Source organism: Suncus etruscus, chromosome 16 (genome assembly GCF_024139225.1).
Source record: "Suncus etruscus isolate mSunEtr1 chromosome 16, mSunEtr1.pri.cur, whole genome shotgun sequence".
NCBI classification, from domain to species: Eukaryota; Metazoa; Chordata; class Mammalia; order Eulipotyphla; family Soricidae; genus Suncus; species Suncus etruscus.
Window position 1 is genome coordinate 5,512,868 of NC_064863.1, and position 22,744 is coordinate 5,535,611.

The 22,744-nt window shown below is 40.1% G+C and overlaps 1 protein-coding gene across 1 annotated transcript in view; it reads left to right on the top strand.

Moving 5' to 3' along the window:
* RYR3 (ryanodine receptor 3) overlaps nucleotides 1-22,744 on the top strand; it is a 473,873-nt gene that overhangs the window by 277,621 nt on the left and 173,508 nt on the right. Inside the window, exons 40-43 of the mRNA XM_049790221.1 lie at nucleotides 9,620-9,893; nucleotides 12,349-12,463; nucleotides 14,028-14,157; nucleotides 15,337-15,440. Coding sequence (XP_049646178.1) covers nucleotides 9,620-9,893; nucleotides 12,349-12,463; nucleotides 14,028-14,157; nucleotides 15,337-15,440 — 623 coding nt within the window. The remainder of the gene's footprint in view (nucleotides 1-9,619; nucleotides 9,894-12,348; nucleotides 12,464-14,027; nucleotides 14,158-15,336; nucleotides 15,441-22,744) is intronic.

Here is a 22,744-nt window from a genome sequence, read left to right on the forward strand (position 1 = left end):
ATTCTCTGCCCAACTGCACTCCCCCATTCTTTGTGGCATGCTTTCTAGAATGGACCAATCTACCTGGCCTTTGTGTCTATTGTCTTTGGGTATTATTACCATACTATCAGTTTTTATATCCCACAAATGAGTGAAACCTTTCTAAGTCTGTCCCTCTTCCTCTTACTCCTGTCACTCAGCATAATATTCTACATATTCATCCATGCTTATTTTTTTATAAGACCATTTTATTTATTTCCATTAGCTATGCTTCTGTGTGTAATAATTATATCTTGAAGTGGTTGTATATTATAAGAGCAGATAACTCTATATCCAATACTTAACAGAAAATTCTGCTCAATGGGCTAATTTGAGAATGACTCAAGTAGAAGTAACTAAGTCCCTAGGTTCTGAACACATTTAGAACCTTGTGAAAATGTCTCAAGGCCTATGTCCTATCTAGCAAAACCTTCTGGAGTTGACAATGCTAGTTTCCAATATATGAGATAAAGTCATTGCTGAAAGGTCAACTAGTGTGGTGGGCAATTTGTGTAGCTCCCTCTGTAGCCCATATCCAACTTTTCTGTGTTCTCCCCTGTATTGTCTGAAAAGCTGACTTAAAAAGTCTTTCCTTACAATCTCAGTAAAACATACCCAGTTCTCTCCTTGTTCTAAAGATAGCTGATCTTAACTTTGTGCTGTAGAGAAGAGCCTTGAGGACCCTTCAGACTGGCTAGGAGCCCTTTGGTGTTCACTGAATAATGGCAAAGGCACTTGCTGACTGCCAGGATTCGATTTCCAAAATAATGCTTCTCTAATCCTCACTTTATTTCTCCATCTCAGATATCTGTGTCTTATACTCACATTTAATCTATCCCCCATCCAGAAACAGAGAGAGCTTTCTAATTTGTAACTTTCAAGGTTCAGGTCTCAACTATTTGATTAGTATCACATCACTTGATAGAACAAGATTTCATCTTAGCTGGAGAAAGAGACTTTCTTTGTCTCATCAAAAATACATGGCCAACATCTAAGCAGGGGTCCTTTGTATAGCTCAGTAGTCCTCAATGTTTTTGGTCATAAGACTTCATTATGCACTTAAAATGTTATTAAGGATGCATTTATATGGGTAATAGCTATTAATTTCACTGATAATATAATATTTATCAATATTACTATAAAAGCTGTAGCTTCTAATGATTCATCTTATTTTCCAAATACCTTAGGAAAAACATCACATTTTCACCCATTAGTTTCTGCTTTAATTTTTTTTTATTAAAATCTTCATTGTGCATTTACTTTCCTCAACTAAGCTGCAGTGGGTAATAACTGTATTATTATTTAGAACATAATTTTTGGGATCTACACTCAGTAGAGCTCAGGGCTTTATCCTGGCTCTCTTTTCTTTTTTTTCTTTTCTTTTCTTTTCTTTTTTTTTTCTGGCTCTCTTTTCAAGCATCAATCCTTACTGTTTAACTACCATATTTTCCGGCATATAAGACGACCTTTGAAACAAAAAAAGTCAACCGAAAATCAGGGGTCGTCTTATATGCCGAGTATATTCCAAAAAATGTTTCAATATGCCGCTAAACGGAAATTGTCTGAATATTGCCACAAAACGAATGTTCCAACTCGATCCTGCACCAATCACTGCCAGGCTGCTCGGACCGCCTCTTTGACTCAGCCAATCCAAGCAGGCTTTGGATGCATGCAAATTAGACACTGTTCTGCACCAATCACTGCCAGGCTGCTCAGACCACCTCTCTAACTTGGCCAATCCAAGCAGGCTTTTGATGCATGCAAATTAGATGATGATCTGCACCAATCACTGCCAGGCTGTTCAGACCGCCTCTCTGGCTCAGCCAATCCAAGCAGGCTTTTGATGCATGCAAATTAGACACTGTTCTGCACCAATCACTGCCAGGCTGCTCGGACCACCTCTCTGATTCGGCCAACCCATGCAGGCTTTTGATGCATGCCAATGAGACAATGTTCTGGACCAGAATCTACACTGTCAAAAGCCTGCTCAGATTGGCCAGAGTCAGAGAGGAAGTCTATGACAGTAGAACCTTTGGACCTTTGCTTGTTGTGATTGGCTCACTGTGGTACATGAAGTTGCAGCACAGGGACGTTCTGTCTGATACAGCGAATAGAGGCCTAAACATATGTTTTAACTGCACAATTAGGGGGTCGTCTTATACGCCCAGTCGTCTTATATGCCGGCAAATACGCTATATGAAATCCTGGATTTTGGCTGTATGCAAAGCAAATGCCTTAACCACTCTACTATCAGGCAAGACACTCACACAGAAAGTTGGGGGAACCACATCTACCCATGTTCAGAAATTATTCCTAGTTCTGCACTCAGGAATTATTCCTGAAAGTGCTTGTATAGGGATTGAGCCTCCATTAGCCACATGTAAAGCAAGTGCCCTTCTACTGTACCCTCAAATAATATTTTTGCTTTATATTTTTATTTCCTACAGTGCCCCTTCACTCTCTAAGCATTTTACAGTAAATTCACATAATAATTAAATATACAACATATGCATTTTAAAGTTAAGACTCAGACAAGCCAAGTAACTTGATGAAGTTCACAAAGCTAAAATGTAGTAAGAAGCTATTTCAACCCAAACCTCAACAGATTTAACATTTCATTTCCTTTCTAGCATATTCTGAGGGAACTGCTCTTCATTTCCCTGTATTCTTGCTAATTCCTTTTTCTTTTTGTTTTTTAATATCTTTATTTAAACACTTTGATTACAAATATGATTATAGTTGGGTTTCAGTAATATAAAGAACCAGTGCAACATTCCCATCACCAATGTCCCAAATCTCCCTCCTCGCCACCCCACCCCCACCTGTATTTGAGACAGGCTTTCTACTTCCCTCATTCATTCACATTGTTATGATAGTTCTCAGTGTAGTTATTTTTCTAACCTCATTCACCACTCTTTGTGATGAGCTTCATATCGTGAGCTGGATCTTCGAGCCCTCCTCTCTTTTGTCTCTGAAAATTATTACAAAACATTTTTTTTCTTAAAACCCATAGATGAGTGAGACTATTTTGCATCTATCTCTCTCCCTCTGACTTATTCACTCAGCATAATATATTCCATGTATAGGAAAATGTCATGACTTCATTTCTCCTGATAGCTGCATAATATTCCATTGTGTATATGTACCACAGTTTCTTTAGCCATTCATCTGTTGAAGGGCATCTTGGCTGTTTCCGGAGTCTGACTATTGTAAATAGAATGACAATGAATATAAGTGTGAGGAGGGGATTTTTGTATTGTATTTTTATGTTCCTAGGGTATATCCCTAGGAGTGGTATAGCTGGATCATATGGGAGCTCAATTTCCAACTTTTGGAGGAAATCTCCATATCGCTTTCCATAAAGATTGGACTAGACAGCATTCCCACCAGCAGTGAATAAGAGTTCCTTTCCTCTCCACATCCCTGCCAGCACTGCTTGTTCTCATTCTTTGTGATGTGCCCCAATCTCTGTGGCATGAAATTGTACCTCATAGTTGTTTTGATATCATCTCCCTGATGATTAGTGATGTGGAGTAATTTTTCATGTGCCTTTTGGCCATTTGTATTTCTTCTCCCCATTTTTTGATGATATTACATTTTTTTCTTGTTAAGTTCTGTCAGTGCCTTGTATATTTTGGATATTAGCCCCTTATCTGATGGGTATTGGGTGAATAGTTTCTCCCACTCAGTGGGTAGCTCTTGTATCCTGGGCACTGTTTCCTTTGAGGTGCAGAAGCTTCTCAGCTTAATATAGTCCCATCTGTTTATCTCTGCTTCCACTTCAAAAAATATTTTTACTACTTAAATATAACAAAAACCCACTACATATCAAATATATTTCTGTGAAAATTGACTAAATATTTATTGAAAATAAATGTTGTACAAGAGTAATTGTTTTATAGTTTTATAAATCGATTAAGTTATACTTACTAGAGATAGCTGTAAAGAGCCTACTGCTATATTGAAAAATATTGGATTGAGGCCGGAGAGATAGCATGGAGGTAAAGCATTTGCCTTGCATGCAGAAGGTGGGTGGTTCAAATCCCGGCATCCCATATGGTCCCCTGAGCCTGCCAGGAGCGATTTCTGAGCAGAGAGCCAGAAGTAACCCCTGAGCACTGCCGGGTGTGACTCAAAAACCAAAATAATAATAATAATAATAATAATTGGACTAAATTATTTTATGTTTTGCTCATTGAAAGAAGTAAATAGGAAAAGATAATAGGAAGAAAATTTGTCTCAAAGATAAAGAACTGGAAAGGGAAAGAATTATCTTATTTTAACTTAGGGGGTGAATTTTGGAATCACATCTGGCAGTAATCATATATCACTCCTAGCAGCGTTTATAATAATATAATGTTCTGGGGGGTTAAACTGAGTTCAGTCACACGCACATGCCTTAACCCTCGTACTATCTCTTCAGCCCCTCATTTAAGACATTTTTATATAAAATTGTGCCATTTTTTAAGACACAGAACCTAAAAATATAGACTAGACTTCCACAATCTGAGGCTGCAGCACTTCTGCCCATATCTTCTTTCATCAGTGCAGCTACCAACACAGTGGAAAAAGGTACATAACATCTTAGAATAAAGAAAAAATCATTTGCCTCATGAACTAACAGATCTTAGATACCTTGAGGGTGTGTGGACTCCATTTCTATAACTGAAGATTGTATAATAGTTAATCTTTATTAATCCCAGTGGATGTGCTAGACATGGTTATACGCATTCATACTTTTAATCCTCTGATATGCCGATAAGTGGAAAAAAATGACCACATTCTAGAAAATGTATCTTTTTAACCTTTCCACCTGGGTAAATTATGTTGCTCTGCCACAGGTATATGGGAGCCAATTAAAATCTGAGGAATTTTCAATGACATAGCTCTCAGGGATTATAAAACTCCATTTTCTCAGTCCCAGAGGTGTGTGAACCATAAAAAATGTCATTGAATCAGCATAGGTTTGCTTGTTAAGTACTGAGTCTCTAAGAATATGTCAGGCCACAATTATACAGTGTTTTTTTTTTTTTTTCAGGACTCGAGAAATTCTCTTCTCCCTCTCCCAAGTTTCCTCTCCTCTGTGTTTATTGTGATTCTAACTTTCAGGACCCCAACCTCACACACTGAAACCCTGTCACAGTAATGGCTTTAAATGTTATGCCGTTTACCAAATGATAACTGTCCCACAAAACATTAATGACAAGCCTTGTTTTTCTCTGTCATGATCTTAGGGACAGTTTTGGGTTTTGTTTCTAATTTTTTTTTAATGATGATTTTTGCTTTGTCACACACTTGTTTTCTTTCTCCAATTCTTTCATCCTTATCTTGAAGTTTAGGTTTGACTACAAATCCATGAGACATTTTCTCTTCCATCCCTCCAGGGTAATTTTCTTTTCATATACTCTCTGGTGAGGTGTTTGCTATAAAATGTGCATTCTCTGGATGACAGAAATTGATTTGGGGTGTGAAATTTGTGTGTGAAGTGGCCATTTAAATCCAGATTGATTTGAAAACCAGGATAACAGAAAGCTAATATTTACTTGGTTTCATTATGACTCTGCAAAATTCCCTTTTTCAAAAGGAATGGTCCGTGGGCTGATCAGCTAGTTCATGTGTAGCAGAGACTGTAATGATCCTCTTGTCACTAAAGACAATTTATTTGTCTCTATATGGTGCAAACTTTAATTCTTCTAAGCCAAAATCAGAGGCTTAAGAGACAGCTGTGCTTCAAGGACTGGACAAATTTACCTTGGGCCCAATAGTGTCTGTGTTTGGGTCTTGATTTCAGTCCTCTCTCTGAATATTAACAAGGAGAAATGGGAACTATCACATTTGACTGCTGAGAAAACAAGTTCCCTGAAAGGAGCCTAGCTTCGCCCATAAATAGCCCTTTTCCCCCCCAAAGTGTCCGTCAGTTACCTAACATAACACAAGATTTAGTCAACAGTCCCTGCCTAGTGAGATCTCTGAGGAGCGTCTTTTTAACTTTGCCTCTCTCTGCCTTGGTTGGGGATCCTTTTTTAAGTCTTTCAGCTTATTTCTCCCTTCTGAACCTGAAATACTCACAGGGCTGACAGTAAGTTAAATTAATCCTCCATATCGGCATCTCTTCTGGAGCTTTGGTAGCTATATTCTATTTTTATGTCCTTATGATGTTCCTCAACTGTATGTAGAGCAGATATCTGGCATCTATGGTACTGTGGGGTTATTAAACCATGAGCTCTGAGATGGCACAGGCTCCTGTTTGAGTTTGTTTATGGTTCTTTTTTTTTTTTTTTTGGTTTTTGGGGACCATATGGTACACCAGGATTTGAACCAACCACCTTTGGTCCTGAATCGGCTGCTTGCAAGGCAAACACCACTGTGCTATCTCTCCGGGCCCTTGTTTATGGTCGTTTCATTGAAGGATGACTTATGATCCCATCAGCATTGCCTGGATCGCCATGTGTGAATTAAGGGTCTTTGCTCCGCCCTTCGTACTACATCAGAATGTCTAGCCCAATGGCGGTGAAAATAAGAGTAGAATTTCTCGATTCAGTCATGGTACCTAAACATTTTGTGTTGGGATGAAGAAGTCTGAGCAGTATCTTTCTGGCCATTCTGGAGGCCTACTGGGGCTTGCACCCAGATCTACCTCTCTATGCCAATCCTCTCTTACTGATTTCAACCAGCATCTTTCAGGCACCATTTGTCCCATGTCAAAAGGCCCCACCCCAACTAACTTTCCAGTCCTTGTGGTATTTATGAGCCATCAAAATTCTGAGTTATAGGTCATTTTTAAATAAATAAATTATTTAATAAAATCACCATGAGATACACAGTAATAACGTTGTTCATGCTTGATTTAAGTCAGACAATGTACAATACTCTTCACCAGTGCATACCAATAGCTCCAGTTTTCCTCCCACCCTCGCCCCTTCTTGCATCTCAAGCAGACATTTTCCTTTTGTCTCTCTCTTCTTTCTTCTTTACACTGTGCTGTGTAATATTGTTACTGAGGGGTATAATGCATATCACTTTATCACCTTTCAGCATCCTTTCTTGTCCAGAATTATCATCTCCAACTGTCATTGTTATAGTGGTCCCTTCTCTGCCCTAACTGAAATCTCCCACTATTTGTGGCAAGTTTCTTATCATGGCTGGTTCTCCTGGCCCTCATCAATATTGTCTTTGATAGTATTACCATACTTCTTTTCTATATATCTCACAAGTGAGTGCAATCTATCTATGTCTATCCCTCTCCTTCTGACTCATTTCATTCAGCATAATACTCTCCATAATCACCCATGTATAAGAAAATTTCATGATTTCATTTTTCCTAAAATTGCAGAATATTTCATTGTGTAGATATACCAGAGTTTCTTTATGTACTCACCTCTTCTCTGGTACTTGGATTGTTTCCAGATTCTGGATATTGTGAATAGTGCTGCAATGAATATAAGAGTGCAGGGCTGGGAAAATGGCGCTAGAGGTAAGGTGTCTGCCTTGCAAGCGCTAGCGTAGAACGGACCCCGGTTCGATCTCCCGGTGTCCCATATGGTCCCCCCAAGCCAGGGGCAATTTCTGAGCGCTTAGCCAGGAGTAACCCCTGAGCATCAAATGGGTGTGGCCTGAAAAAAAAAAAAAGAATGCAGAGGGTTTCCTGCATCAAGTTACAGGTCATCTTGGTCCCTTCCTTGAATGTGTAAAAAAAAAATTTTTAGTGACATAACATAACATATAATTGATATAATAATAATAATACATGTAAGTCAAAGAAAGTTTCTGATTAAAAACATATTTTTTTCATAATGGCTTACATATCTTTCATAGTAGTGTTTTAGGTACATATTAACATTGAATCAGGGGAATACCCATCACCAACTATGTCCTCCCCCCATTCCAGTTCCCTTTCTACTACCCGTATAACCCACCATCACAGCAAAGAACTTAGTATGATGTGGTGTGAGTTGAGGCACAGATAATCACACATCCAGCTTCAAAGCCATTCAGCCAGAGTATTCACAGTCCACTTTTTATCTGTCTTCCATTTTTTATCTGTCTTCTGATGGACTATAAGTTTTTGGAATCTACAGCAGGCTTCTTCATCTTTATTGTTGTGTATGTAAATATTTTAGGGGATTATTATGTTACTGACCCTAACCTGATCGGTGATTGTGCCCTACCCTAGGGTGTGACCTGGCATTCTGCCTCACCCTAAGGTGGTACCTGATTCTGCTTCCACCATTGGGTGGTATCTGATCCCACCATTGGGTGGTACCTGATTCTGGGGGATAAAAACAAGGGTCTGTGGAAGGCGAGGGGCTTTTTGGCTGGAACTGATGCTGAGGCTTTGGACTTCAGTCTTGTCCACCGAATCAAGCTAATATTTCCACAAGCCTGACTGTCTGCAAGCTGTTTACCCACTGTTTCACCTCAGAACCGTCGGCTAGACAGGGTGGCAGATGTGTGCTCCGAGCTGGAGGGGAAAGACCTCATCCTCCATCCCTCCCTCAGTAAACCTCTTCAGGGGCTGACTTGCAACATTTATCTACTAATGATCTCTTGTGCTTGAGAAATTATTGTTTGAGCCTTGTTACACATACATAAATATGTGTATAAACTAAATATATGGTGGTAGTAAAATACAAATTTAAGACATTTTAAATTATGGTTTTTAAACTATAGATTAAGAATCTAAGATCTAAAATGTCTTGAAGCAATGGCATGACTTACTCAGTTCATGGTATTCATTATTGTTAAGACGCAAGGGGGTGATATTTATAGGAGAGAAATTCTAGTACTTAATACTGTTTACTCTAAAGAGATGATGTCCAATGTCTTCTCATATATCCACCCACTAAGAATCCTCTTTCTCACTCTGTCCTGTGGCATTTACACATGCCTTTATTTTTCTATTAATTATATTCTATTTTAAGTTAAGTTTGCTTTTTATGAAATAAAAATGTAAAAACTTATTGGTGAGTAGGTAAGAGTGGCATCTATTATATTTAGTCCTCTATGTCCAGCATTGATCCAAACAGCATTCAAAGTAGAATTGTTAGAATTACTTAGCAACTTAGATTAAAAAATTGAGATACTCTTTTCTTAGACTGAAGAAATAGGCCCATGGCTAAGTATGAAAACATACACGAGACTGAGTTCAATCTGACACCACATGGTCCTATACTCTTAAAAGTGGCTCCGGAGAGCCAGTAGTATCCTTTGGGTGCCAGAGGATATGGCCCCAAAATTTAAAAAAAAAAAAAAAGGATAAAAAGGTAATACAGTTTGATTCCTGCATGTCCTATCCAACTCTTTAAAATGGAACTTTAAGGGCTAGAGAAATAATGCCTGGATTAAAGCACTTGCCCTTCACGCAGCTAAATACATTTCAACCATCACACCACATGAGCACCACTAGGAGTAACCCCTGAGCACTTTTGAGTGTGTCCCTAAATCCAAAAAAAAAAAAAGATTTAATTCGTTAAATAAAGTAGAAGGAACTTTCAAACTTTGATGGGCCATCTTATCTTTGGATAAATTAGCGGAGGTCCGCAGCTCTCCTTGAGTCATAACAACCACAGTGTCTGATTAGTCCCTTCTGTTGTCCTTCTAGCAACCCTCAAAGAGCTCATCTCTCAGACAATGATTCGCTGGGCCCAGGAGGACCAAATCCAAGATGCAGAGCTCATCCGCATGATGTTCAACCTGCTCCAAAGGCAATACGACAGCATCGGGGAGCTCCTGCAGGCACTGCGGAAGACTTATACTATCAGCCAAGCATCTGTGAGTGACACCATCAACCTCTTGGCAGCGCTGGGCCAGATTCGCTGCCTCCTCAGTGTCAGGATGGGCAAGGAAGAAGAGCTTCTCATGATCAACGGGTTGGGGTAGGTCATTCATAGTGAGGTGCAAAGGCTCTCCAAAAGCTTTTAGGAGCAGGGTCAAGGGGGTGAAATCTGGGTTTTCTAGAATCTAAGCGTATAAAATCTGTGTGCCCTCAGCACCATTTCCTACCTCATGGGACGTCAGCCTTGTCAAATGGAGTCACTCACTTTTGATAATCTCAAAGACCAGACTCTACTGATCAGCAAAAAGGAACATTACCAAGAGTAGGAAGCATTGTGACAAAAATAGCCACTGAGTCTGAGTGGTAAGAAATTGTCCCAGAAGACCATGAAAACACTCAGAAAACAGGGACAGAAAGAAGTCATGAAAGCACTTGAACATTTGGGTGGAAGTCTTTTGAGACTCTACTCTTCTAACCCCTTTGATCCCTTCCTGTTTCAGCACTAACCCAGAGGGCCATTTACTCAGTTCTGTGAGACAGCTTTGCCCATGACAACAGCGTGCGACTTTTCCTTAGAAGCCACGTCATCAAAGAACATTTGAGATATCAGAAAGATTTCCTTTAGTTATGTAGTAACTTGCATTTTTTTGGCATGAGAAAATCAATACCCAAAAGGTTTCCTCTGAATACTGTGACTAACTTGATTAAAACCAAGAGCTAGAACCAAGGCACCTTTCCTGCTGCCCAACTTTGCTTCCTACAATTCTGCTAGTAAACTCTAGAAATGTCCTCATCAAGGTTCAGGAAAGGGGTGGGACAATGAGAAGTGTGCATGCATTCCTCAAGACCCTTTACAAAGAGGAATTTTATTTAATTGCAGTAGTATGGTTTCTGTAGTCTTACGATATGTCAGATATTAAGCATTACATAGCAACATCTATATGTAATGCTACATTAAGTTCACTACCAAAAGTATAGTTTCCCATTTATGTCATAGCTGGTCCCTTTACCCCTTTCACTCAATCCTTCTTTCCCTCTGGTGTCTTGTTCTTATATTCTAAATTTGTATTTTTGTTTTAATTCACTAGTCAGTTCACTAGTGGTTTCTTTATCTTCCCTATATAAGTGAAATATTTGTCTTTCTCTGACATTTCTTCAATATAATACCCTTTAGATTCACCTGTTTTTATAAACAACTAGTATCATTATATACCTTTTTTTATCTACTCATCTGTGGGCATTTAGGTTGTTTTCAATCCTTTATTATATAAATAGTGCTATTGTTAGCATGAAGAGGTGGCATGCATCTTTTAAAATCTATTTTTCAAATTCTTTACATAAGGGGCTGGAGCAATAGTTCAGTGGGTAGGGCTCTTGCCTTGCACAGCTAACCCAGATTCAATCTCAACCACCCCAAATGGTCCACCAAGCCCACTGGGAATAATCCATGAGCACAGAACCAGGAGTGAGCCCTGAGTACAGCTAAATATGGCCCAAAAAACAGACAACAAAATCCTTGTGCACAGAGCCAGGAGTAAGCCCTGAGCACTGCTGGGTTTAGTCCCAAAAACAAACAAACAAAAATAAAAGGTAGTAACCCTGTTAGCACTGCAGCATCTGAAGGAGAAGTTTGGGGAGGAGTGGAAAGACAGTAACACACGCACTCCATCCCACAGGGATTACACCTCCAGGTAATTGGCTGGCTGTATTTTTATTTCCTTGAAGATTTATTATATAAAATTATATTGAATAACTTAAAAACTTAATCGTTTTACAATTTTTTGACAATTCTGGTTTTAAAAACCAATTTCCAAAAATATCATTGATGCCTAGTACGCAATTGCTTAAAGAATAGGGTACGGGCCAGAGATGTAGCTCACTTCTTGAGCACTTCTTAGCATGTATAACACCATCAATGTGATCCTTAGCCCCACAACAAGTGTGTATCCCAATCATTAGGAAAATAGAAATCCAGAGACGTGGATAGACAAGAGAAGAAAAATACATTCTACTCAGAGTACATGGAGGAAGAGAAATCTAGTGATTTGAGCTGACTCAAAAAACTATTAAGCAAAAGAGACCCAGAGATACCATTGAATATCTCATTAGAACAAAATGTTTTCAAGAGAGAACTCAAGTACTTAATAGAAGAGCATAAAATATTCCCATCAGCTTAAAAAAAGAAACAAAACACTCCACAAATAATTTAACAAAAGGCATTTCCTACTGTCTCACCCTATCATGGTTGCGTTGCCTCCCACCCCCAAAACACACATGCTGTATTTTTCATACCTTTGTGTGTCCTCATCCCTATGTTTTATTTACTTATTTGTTTTCATTTTGTTTTCTTTTGGGGCCACACCTAGTGGTGCTCAAAGCTTACTCCTGGCTCTGCGCTCATAGGACCACATGTGGTGTTGGGAATGGATCCGGGATCAGCTGCATGCGAGGCCAAACCCTCAACCCACTCTACTATCTCTCTGGCCCCTCATCCCTGCATTTCCGTAGCATTGACATAAGCAAGTGCTGAAGTTTTTCTCTGATCCTCATCCTAGAGACATAATGAACAACAAGGTGTTTTACCAGCACCCCAACCTCATGCGGGTCCTTGGCATGCACGAGACAGTGATGGAGGTCATGGTGAATGTGCTGGGAGCAGAGAAATCCCAGGTAATGCTGTGAGCAGAACTCAGGCAGACCTTGACCCCCTGGGCTGCCACACTTGGGGCTGGTGTTCCTGGTGTGAGTTACTCTTCCCAGGGTGAGGCAGGGATGAAGGAGCCCCAGGAGATAGGCAGCCACTTCTGCCATGGAGCCCAGCGAGCATGTGCCTGACTGAGGGAAGCCCAGGCTCCCACACTCGTCCCAACACTCACTGTGCTGCTTGATTTTCTTCCGGTGCTATGTGGCCTACTTCCTGCACTGCTCACCTCCTACACTGCTTGCCTTCCTTCCTCTGCTGCTCACCCTCCTTTCTGCACAGCTCCACCTGTGCCTTGCACTTCTGCTCCCTCCACAGTGGGGTTCCTCTGGTTTCTTCTTGGGAGCCAGGTGCTTTTTGTGCTGTGTCAAGAAAAGGCTGTTCTAAAGGGGAATGAATTCTTAATGATGATGCTAGTAGTGTTCCCTGGGGAGTGCTTCCTGTGTGAGCCAAGTTCCTAAAATTGGTGGGGAAGTCGGGGAGTGGGGAGGAATCCGGCACACCAAGACATTTATTTCAGTTTCTTGAGGATCCTACTCAGTCAAGTAGCTCTAAAGGTAGCCACGAGGGTATGTTTTAAAAATAGTAGAAATTCCAAAGTTTCAGGGTCCTGGGAAACCAGTTCTCCCTGTATCATAGGAAAAAAAATAGAAAACAGAGACTCAGCTCAGTCCGGCTCCTTTGCTTTCTCCAGCTCTCCTTGGTTGGAAAGAGGAGTCCCTCAGGAGGCTCCAGAAAGAGCAAGATTCTGGGTTTCAGATCCTTTTCCCAAAAACCTGCACATTCAATGACTTTTGGGGATCTTGAGCTAGGTTAACACTTATTTATTTAGCATTATGGGTTGAAAATAAAATATCGCCTGGTTGGGTGGATGCCAATTATTTCGTTAAGGCTGGAGCCAAACTAAGTCAACAGTAATTTGAGATTGCATCTCAGCACTAAAATGGGGGGATTTCCTCTACAAGTACAATGGTACCTGATGGAACGACATTATGAGGGAGACTTGCCTTGTGGTCTAACAGGAGATACTGTGTAGGCTTCCACACATGAAAACTTTACTTAGAAGACAGGCTTCAGAATAGCGCAGACTTATCTTTGTTTCTAACCACTAGTCTCCCTTTCTAACATATCCCATAAGGGTCCTATCCAGCCCCCTTCCTAGTTAGGAATGGTGGCCTGGTATAGGGTCATGTCATTTCCATGACTGGAAGTCTCATTTGACATCTATTTCCTTTGAAAGAAAGAGATCTTGAGAACTATAAATAGCTCTCTATTTTTGGAAGCCTTGTCTCAGGAATCTACACACTCTCTCTCTCCTTCTCTCTCTCTCTCTCTCTCTCTCTCTCTCTCTCTCTCTCTCTCTCTCTCTCTCTCTCTCTATGTATGTGTGTGTCTGTCTCTCTCTGTCTCTCCTATGAATGAGTATTAAAATATACTTGAAAGACTTCAAACTAAGACTCTCAGGAGTCATGTTTCTCAAAAAGCCTCACCATAGTTTTCTGTTCCTTGATATCTCCTAAATCCTCCCTACAGATTGCTTTCCCGAAGATGGTTGCTAGCTGCTGCCGCTTCCTTTGTTATTTCTGTCGAATTAGCCGGCAAAATCAGAAGGCCATGTTTGAACATCTAAGCTACCTACTGGAGAACAGCAGTGTTGGTCTAGGTATGTCATGTTAAAGCGTCTACACTCGGTGACCAGGCTCATGGCTCAGCAGTAATTCTGAATTCAATTCCTGGCACTGCATAAATCAGTTAAGGAATTTATCAATGAGTCGTGTGTATTTCTGAGGATATGTATCTGCTACTGACCACTGAAGAAGTAAAGTAGTCAAAATTCATAAATAAGCCATAGTATTTTTTAAATGAAGGAACTATGTCTGCTTTTAAAACGAGTGTAATAATGACACAATATCTCTGTGCCCCAACCGTGGTAGAGACATTTCGACCAGCCCGTACTGGTGCCAGTTTGTATTGGCAACAAACACATGGTTTGAGGGCCATGAGCACATGGTTTTGAAATGCTCTCTGAGATTGTGGATGTCTGGAAACCCACCTCCCCACAGTACACTCTCCTTGTTAGGAAGTGGTACTAACCAGGCCAAGCTTATTGATAAGTTCTTTCATGGCGGGTTGGCTATCATATACTTACCTATACACCAGCTTTTCAGAGCTACAAGACAGAGTAATAGAGAGCTACAGTGGACAAACAATGGATGGTCCATCACCACCACTCTATGTCTTACTATGCTGGGTGTGGGTCGAATAAATTTTTGGAAGGCCCATCTAGACATGTGAAATCTGAAATCTCAGATTTTCTATTTTTCAAAAGGAACCCCAAACTAGCAAACTTTTTATGAAATGCCCCTTGGCATTTTCCTTCATTCCAGGAAAAGCAAAGATTAAATTGGTAATCTGATGTGACTATGTGTCCTAATGTCATTTGAGACATTTTAAATCTTGAGTGGGGACCTAGAAGTTGACAAGTCATTTTAACTTCATGACATCCGAGTTCTTTTAATTTAAAGGGTCTCTACATGGGAACCCCAAGGAGTTTCATGTAAGAAAACACTTGAAATTACATGGTCCTGATTGACACTTTGAAGAAATTCTTTGACTTATTCATAACTATTAATGAATGTGGGTTGGAAAAGTGGCTCCTCTTAAATTGGGAGGGAATTTTTCTTAAGTTGGATTCCCTTTGGGGAACCACTGTTGACACAGGCCTGCGTCAACTACCCTCTCTATGGGTCTGCTACCCTCTCCTGGCTATTGTGTGCATAACACCCTCAGCTCAGAGCTGAGTGGCCTTGTTTTCCCTTTCTTACTCCTCTTTTTTCCTCAGCCTCTCCTTCTATGAGGGGATCTACCCCGTTGGATGTAGCAGCTTCCTCTGTGATGGACAACAACGAGTTAGCACTGAGCTTAGAAGAACCAGACCTTGAGAAGGTAACTAGCCTCTGGAGGGGGAAATGTATTTCTTTCTTTTTTTTTTTTTTTTTTTTTTATTTAATACCTTAATTTATTTTGCTAGTTCCAACTTTCATCACCTTGGACATATAGCCAAACATTAATGTAACACAGAGGAAGAGAATATAAAATATCTCCATCAACATTTGCTTAGTCTTATGTATGTGTAAGCTAATAAAATGCATGATAAAATCTTTTATTTTAATGATTCATAGGTTGTATTTAGCCTATATATTACATTTTGAAAATAATTATAATCCATTTTTTTACTACATGTGCGCTCTATTTTTTTTTAATGCATAATTTTTTTTTATTTAAACACCTTGATTACATACATGATTGTGTTTGGGTTTCAGTCATAAAAGGAACACCACCCATCACCAGTGCAACATTCCCATCACCCAAGTCCTAAATCTCCCTCCTCCCCACCCAACCCCCGCCTGTACCCTAAACAGGCTCTACATTTCCCTCATACATTCTCAATATTAGGACAGTTAAAAATGTAGTTATTTCTCTAACTAAACTCATCACTCTTTGTGGTGAGCTTCCTGAGGTGAGCTGGAACTTCCAGCTCTTTTCTCTTTTGTGTCTGAAAATTATTATTACAAGGGTGTCTTTCATTTTTCTTAAAACCCATAGATGAGTGAGACCATTCTGCGTTTTTCTCTCTCTCTCTGACTTATTTCACTAAGCATAATAGATTCCATGTACATCCATGTATAGGAAAATTTCATGACTTCATCTCTCCTGACAGCTGCATAATATTCCATTGTGTATATGTACCACAGTTTCTTTAGCCATTCGTCTGTTGAAGGGCATCTTGGTTGTTTCCAGAGTCTTGCTATGGTAAATAGAGCTGCAATGAATATAGGTGTAAGGAAGGGGTTTTTGTATTGTATTTTTGTGTTCCTAGGGTATATTCCTAGGAGTGGTATAGCTGGATCGTATGGGAGCTCGATTTCCAGTTTTTGGAGGAATCTCCATATCGCTTTCCATAAAGGTTGAACTAGACAGCATTCCCACCAGCAGTGGATAAGAGTTCCTTTCTCTCCACATCCCCGCCAACACTGTTTATTCTCATTCTTTGTGATGTGTGCCATTCTCTGGGGTGTGAGGTGGTATCTCATCGTTGTTTTGATTTGCATCTCCCTGATGATTAGTGATGTGGAACATTTTTTCATGTGTCTTTTGGCCATGCGTATTTCTTCTTTGTCAAAGTGTCTGTTCATTTCTTCTCCCCATTTTTTGATGGGGTTAGATGTTTTTTTCTTGTAAAGTTCTGTCAGTGCCTTGTATATTTTGGAGATTAGCCCCTTATCTGATGGGTATTGGGTGAATAGTTTCTCCCACTCAGTGGGTGGCTCTTGTATCCTGGGCACTATTTCCTTTGAGGTGCAGAAGCTTCTCAGCTTAATATATTCCCATCTGTTAATCTCTGCTTTCACTTGCTTGGAGAGTGCAGTTTCCTCCTTGAAGATGCCTGTAATGTCCTGTAGTGTTTTGCCTATGTGCTGTTCTATATATCTTATGGTTTTGGGGCTGATATCGAGGTCTTTAATCCATTTGGATTTTACCTTTGTACATGATGTTAGCTGGGGGTCTAAGTTTAATTTTTTGCTCCATTTAGGATTTCCTGCTCCTTTATCAAAAATTAGATGGTTGTATGTCTGGGGAACATTTTCTGAGTATTCAAGCCTATTCCACTGATCTGAGGACCTATCCTTATTCCAATACCATGCTGTTTTGATAACTGTTGCTTTGTAGTACAGTTTAAAGTTGGGAAAAGTAATTCCTCCCATATTCTTTTTCCCAATGATTGCTTTAGCTATTCGAGGGTGTTTATTGTTCCAAATGAATTTCAAGAGTGTCTGATCCACTTCTTTGAAGAATGTCATGGGTATCTTTAGAGGGATGGCATTAAATCTGTATAATGCCTTGGGGAGTATTGACATTTTGATGATGTTAATCCTGCCAATCCATGAGCAGGGTATGTGTTTCCATTTCCATGTGTCCTCTCTTATTTCTTGGAGCAGAGTTTTATAGTTTTCTTTGTATAGGTCCTTCACATATTTAGTCAAGTTGATTCCAAGATATTTGAGTTTGTGTGGTACTATTGTGAATGGGGTTGTTTTCTTAATGTCCATTTCATCCTTATTACTATTGGTATATAGAAAGGCCATTGATTTTTGTGTGTTAATTTTGTAGCCTGCCACCTTGCTATATGAGTCTATTGTTTCTAGAAGCTTTTTGATAGAGTCTTTAGGGTTTTCTAAGTAGAGTATCATGTCATCTGCAAACAGTGAGAGCTTGACTTCTTCCTTTCCTATCTGGATTCCCTTGATATCCTTTTCTTGCCTAATCGCTATAGCAAGTACTTCCAGTGCTATGTTGAATAGGAGTGGTGAGAGAGGACAGCCTTGTCTTGTGCCAGAATTTAGAGGGAAGGCTTTCAGTTTTTCTCCATTGAGGATAATATTTGCCACTGGCTTGTGGTAGATGGCCTTCACTATATTGAGAAAGGTTCCCTCCATTCCCATCTTGCTGAGAGTTTTGATCAAGAATGGGTGTTGGACCTTATCAAATGCTTTCTCTGCATCTATTGATATGATCATGTGGTTTTTATTTTTCTTGTTATTGATGTTGTGTATTATGTTGATAGATTTACGGATGTTAAACCAGCCTTGCATTCCTGGGATGAAACCTACTTGATCGTAGTGGATGATCTTCTTAACGAGGCATTGAATCCTATTTGCCAGGATTTTGTTGAGGATCTTTGCATCTGCATTCATCAGTGATATTGGTCTGTAATTTTCTTTTTTGGTAGCGTCTCTGTCTGGTTTAGGTATCAAGGTGATGTTGGCTTCATAAAAGCTATTTGGAAGTGTTTCTGTTTGTTCAATTTCATGAAAGAGTCTTGCCAAGATTGGCAGTAGTTCCTCTTGGAAAGTTTGATAGAATTCATTAGTGAATCCATCTGGACCTGGGCTTTTGTTTTTCGGCAGACATTTGATTACTGTTTTAATTTCATCAATGGTGATGGGGGTGTTTAGATATGCTACATCCTCTTCCTTCAACCGTGGAAGATTATAAGAGTCCAAGAATTTATCCATTTCTTCCAGGTTCTCATTTTTAGTGGCGTAGAGTTTTTCAAAGTAGTTTCTGATTACCCTTTGAATCTCTGTCATATCAGTAGTGATCTCTCCTTTTTCATTCCTGATACGAGTTATCAAGTTTCTCTCTCTCTCTTTCTTTGTTAGGTTTGCCAGTGGTCTATCAATCTTGTTTATTTTTTCAAAGAACCAACTTCTGCTTTCGTTGATCTTTCGAATTGTTTTTTGAGTTTCCACTTCGTTGATTTCTGCTCTCAACTTTGTTATTTCCTTCTGTCTTCCTATTCTTGGGTCCTTTTGTTGAGCATTTTCTAGTTCTATTAGCTGTGTCATTAAGCTACTCAGGTAAGCTCCTTCTTCCTTCCTGATGTGTGCTTGCAAAGCTATAAATTTTCCTCTCAGTACTGCTTTTGCTGTGTCCCATAAGTTTTGAGAGTTTGTGTCTTTATTGTCATTTGTTTCCAGGAACCTTTTTATTTCCTCCTTGATTTCATCTCGGACCCACTGGTTATTGAGCATGAGGCTGTTTAACTTCCAGGTGTTAAAGTGTTTCTTCTGAGTCCCTTTGGAGTTCACAAATACTTTCAGAGCCTTGTGGTCAGCGAAGGTAGTCTGCAAAATTTCTATCCTCTTGATCTTATGGAGGTATGTTTTATGTGCCAGCATGTAGTCTATCCTGGAGAATGTCCCATGTACATTGGAGAAGAATGTGTATCCAGGTTTCTGGGGATGGAAATTTATAGCTTTGCAAGCACACATCAGGAAGGAAGAAGGAGCTTACCTGAGTAGCTTAATGACACAGCTAATAGAACTAGAAAATGCTCAACAAAAGGACCCAAGAATAGGAAGACAGAAGGAAATAACAAAGTTGAGAGCAGAAATCAACGAAGTGGAAACTCAAAAAACAATTCGAAAGATCAACGAAAGCAGAAGTTGGTTCTTTGAAAAAATAAACAAGATTGATAGACCACTGGCAAACCTAACAAAGAAAGAGAGAGAGAGAAACTTGATAACTCGTATCAGGAATGAAAAAGGAGAGATCACTACTGATATGACAGAGATTCAAAGGGTAATCAGAAACTACTTTGAAAAACTCTACGCCACTAAAAATGAGAACCTGGAAGAAATGGATAAATTCTTGGACTCTTATAATCTTCCACGGTTGAAGGAAGAGGATGTAGCATATCTAAACACCCCCATCACCATTGATGAAATTAAAACAGTAATCAAATGTCTGCCGAAAAACAAAAGCCCAGGTCCAGATGGATTCACTAATGAATTCTATCAAACTTTCCAAGAGGAACTACTGCCAATCTTGGCAAGACTCTTTCATGAAATTGAGTGTCCTATATATATCCACTAGGCCTCTTTCTTCCATTTCTCTCCTCAGGTCTAGTATATTCTTGTTGGGTTTCAGTCTGGTTGACCTGTCCAGTGTTGACAAAGCCGTGTTAAGGTCCCCCACAATTATTGTGTTGTTGTTGATATTATTTTTCAGATTTGTCAACAGTTGTATTAAATATTTTGCTGGCCCCTCATTCGGTGCATATATGTTTAGGAGAGTGAATTCTTCCTGCTCTACGTACCCCTTGATTAATATAAAATGTCCGTCTTTGTCCCTTACAACCTTCCTGAGTATAAAGTTTGCATTATCTGATATTAGTATGGCCACTCCAGCTTTTTTATGGGTGTTGTTTGCTTGGATAACTTTTCTCCAGCCTTTTATTTTGAGTCTATGTTTGTTCTGACTATTCAGGTGCGTTTCTTGTAGGCAGCAGAAGGTTGGATTGAGTTTTTTGATCCATTTAGCCACTCTGTGTCTCTTAACTGGTGCATTTAGTCCATTGACGTTGAGAGAAAGAATTGTCCTGGGATTTAACGCCATCTTTATTTCAAAATTTGGTGTGTCTTTTGGGTAGTCTTGTCTTAGATTAGGTCTTTCAGTTTTTCTCTTAAGACTGGTTTTGTGTCTGTGAAGTTTCTGAGCTGTTTTTTGTCTGTGAAACCATGTATTCTTCCATCAAACCGGAAAGTGAGTTTTGCTGGGTATAGTATTCTGGGTGAAGCATTCATTTCATTCAGTCTTGTCACAATATCCCACCACTGCTTTCTGGCATTGAGCGTTTCTGGTGACAGGTCTGCTGTAAATCTCAGGGAAGCTTGCTTGAACGTGATTTCCCCTTTTGATCTTGCTGTTTTCAGAATTCTGTCTCTATCTGTGGGATTTGTCATTGTGACTAGGATGTGTCTTGGGGTGGTTTTTTTGGGGTCTCTTTTGGTTGGTACTCTTCGGGCATGCAGGATTTGATCACCTATATTCTTTAGCTCTGGAAGTTTCTCTTTAATGATGTTCTTGACCATTGATTCTTCCTGGAAATTTTCTTCCTGGGTCTCTGGGACTCCAATGATTCTTAAGTTGTTTCTGTTGATCTTATCATAGACTTCTATTTTCGTCTGTTCCCATTCTTTGACTAATTTTTCCATTGTCTGCTCATTTGCTTTAAGTTTTTTGTCCAATCTCTCCTGCTGTATGGAATTGTTATGTATCTCATCTTCCACAGCACCAAGTCTATTCTCAGCTTCTGATACCCTGTCCCAGAGCTTATCCATTTTGTCATTCACTTCGTTTACTGACTTTTTCAGTCCTGTTAGTTGACATGTTATTTCAGTTTGGAGTTTTGTCATTTCTGCCTTCATATTTTCTTGGTTCTTATTAGTGTTCTGTTCAACTCGATCCATGGTTTCTTGGAGTCTGTTGAGCACCTTCCATATTGCTAGTCTAAAGTCCTTATCTGAGAGGTTGATTAGTTGTTCAGTCATTATCTGGTCCTCAGAATTGTCATCTTCATTCTCTATGTCAGATGCTGGCCTGCGTTGTTTCCCCATTGTCACACTTGTATTGTGGGTTTTTCTACGTGTTGTGGTGGTATTCATTGTCTATATGATGTAGGCAGCACACTCCTCTGGCACCTCCCTTTCTGGATGGGCTGACTTGCCTCTAAGGGAGGGGAGTCCTCCGTGGATGAAGCCTCACACTGGGTCAAATCTTAGGCCCGAGCATGCAACAGAGAAGACAGTCCAGAGAGAAATGTTTGCTTCTGTGATATAGCGCCGTTCTTAGTGTGATTTTTCCTTCTTGTTGCAATGGAGTTCTTTCCTTAGAAAGAGTGCACGGCCGCGTAGCGAAGCGGAGCGGCCGTGCTCCTCTGAGCCTCTTTTTGCCCCACTCGCAAGAGTTTCACGCAAGAGGACAGTAGACAGACATAGACAGGTCACACTCACAGTCTTTCACAGCTGAGCCCCACTGGGCCGGTGTACTTTCGCGGATTTTCCCCGCCTGGTGTCACACACAGGGAGCCAGCTTTTGCAAAGGTTAGCCGGTTTTTATGCTCTGAAGTCCCTCCCTCGTATTTCTTTCTTCTACTTACTGTAGTCAAGTAAAGGAAAAGTTTGCCAAAGGCTGGGTTTCCATCCAGACCTCTTCAGCATATGATGACAATGTGAAAGAATGCGAGGGCCTTGGTAGCTGCACTGCCATTATGGCTAGAACAATTCCTGTGGGGAAAAGCAGTTTCATAAACCTGGAGAGGTAGACTCTATGCTACTTGGATATGGAGGCCTCACCTCCTTGGACTCATTGCATTCCACCAGACACCCGTGCTTCCTCATAAGATTCTATGCCATTAAATGTATGTTTTCAAACTAAAGCAAATGGGCTTGAGAGAAAAGTGGATGCTTACAACTAAGCTGGAGTATGTCTAGATGTGTTCAAGGTAGACACAGCTGAACTGCCCCTCCAGCACAGGGAACTACATTCCTAGAGGCAGTGGATGAAGCAGGGGTGTATCCATCTTTTCTAGGGGAGAGCAGAAGCTAACCCTGATAAGTGCAGTGGAAAAAGCTTGGAAATGCGATGAGCTGAGATTGGGGCTTCTGGAGGAGCCCATGGAAGCAAAGAAGCCTTGTCTTTCCAAAGACGGTGCCAGGGATATTAAGAGTTCAGAGAGGAAAATCATGGTGTGCTTGAGAACTGGAATGTCGGGGGAAACCAGAGCACAGGGTAGTTGGGAGAACTGTGAGAAATGAGGAGGGACCCGGAACTGGACTCTGCTAACAGTGCTGTTAGTTCACATCTTTACAGAGTAACTGGGCACTGCCCCACCTCCACCATTG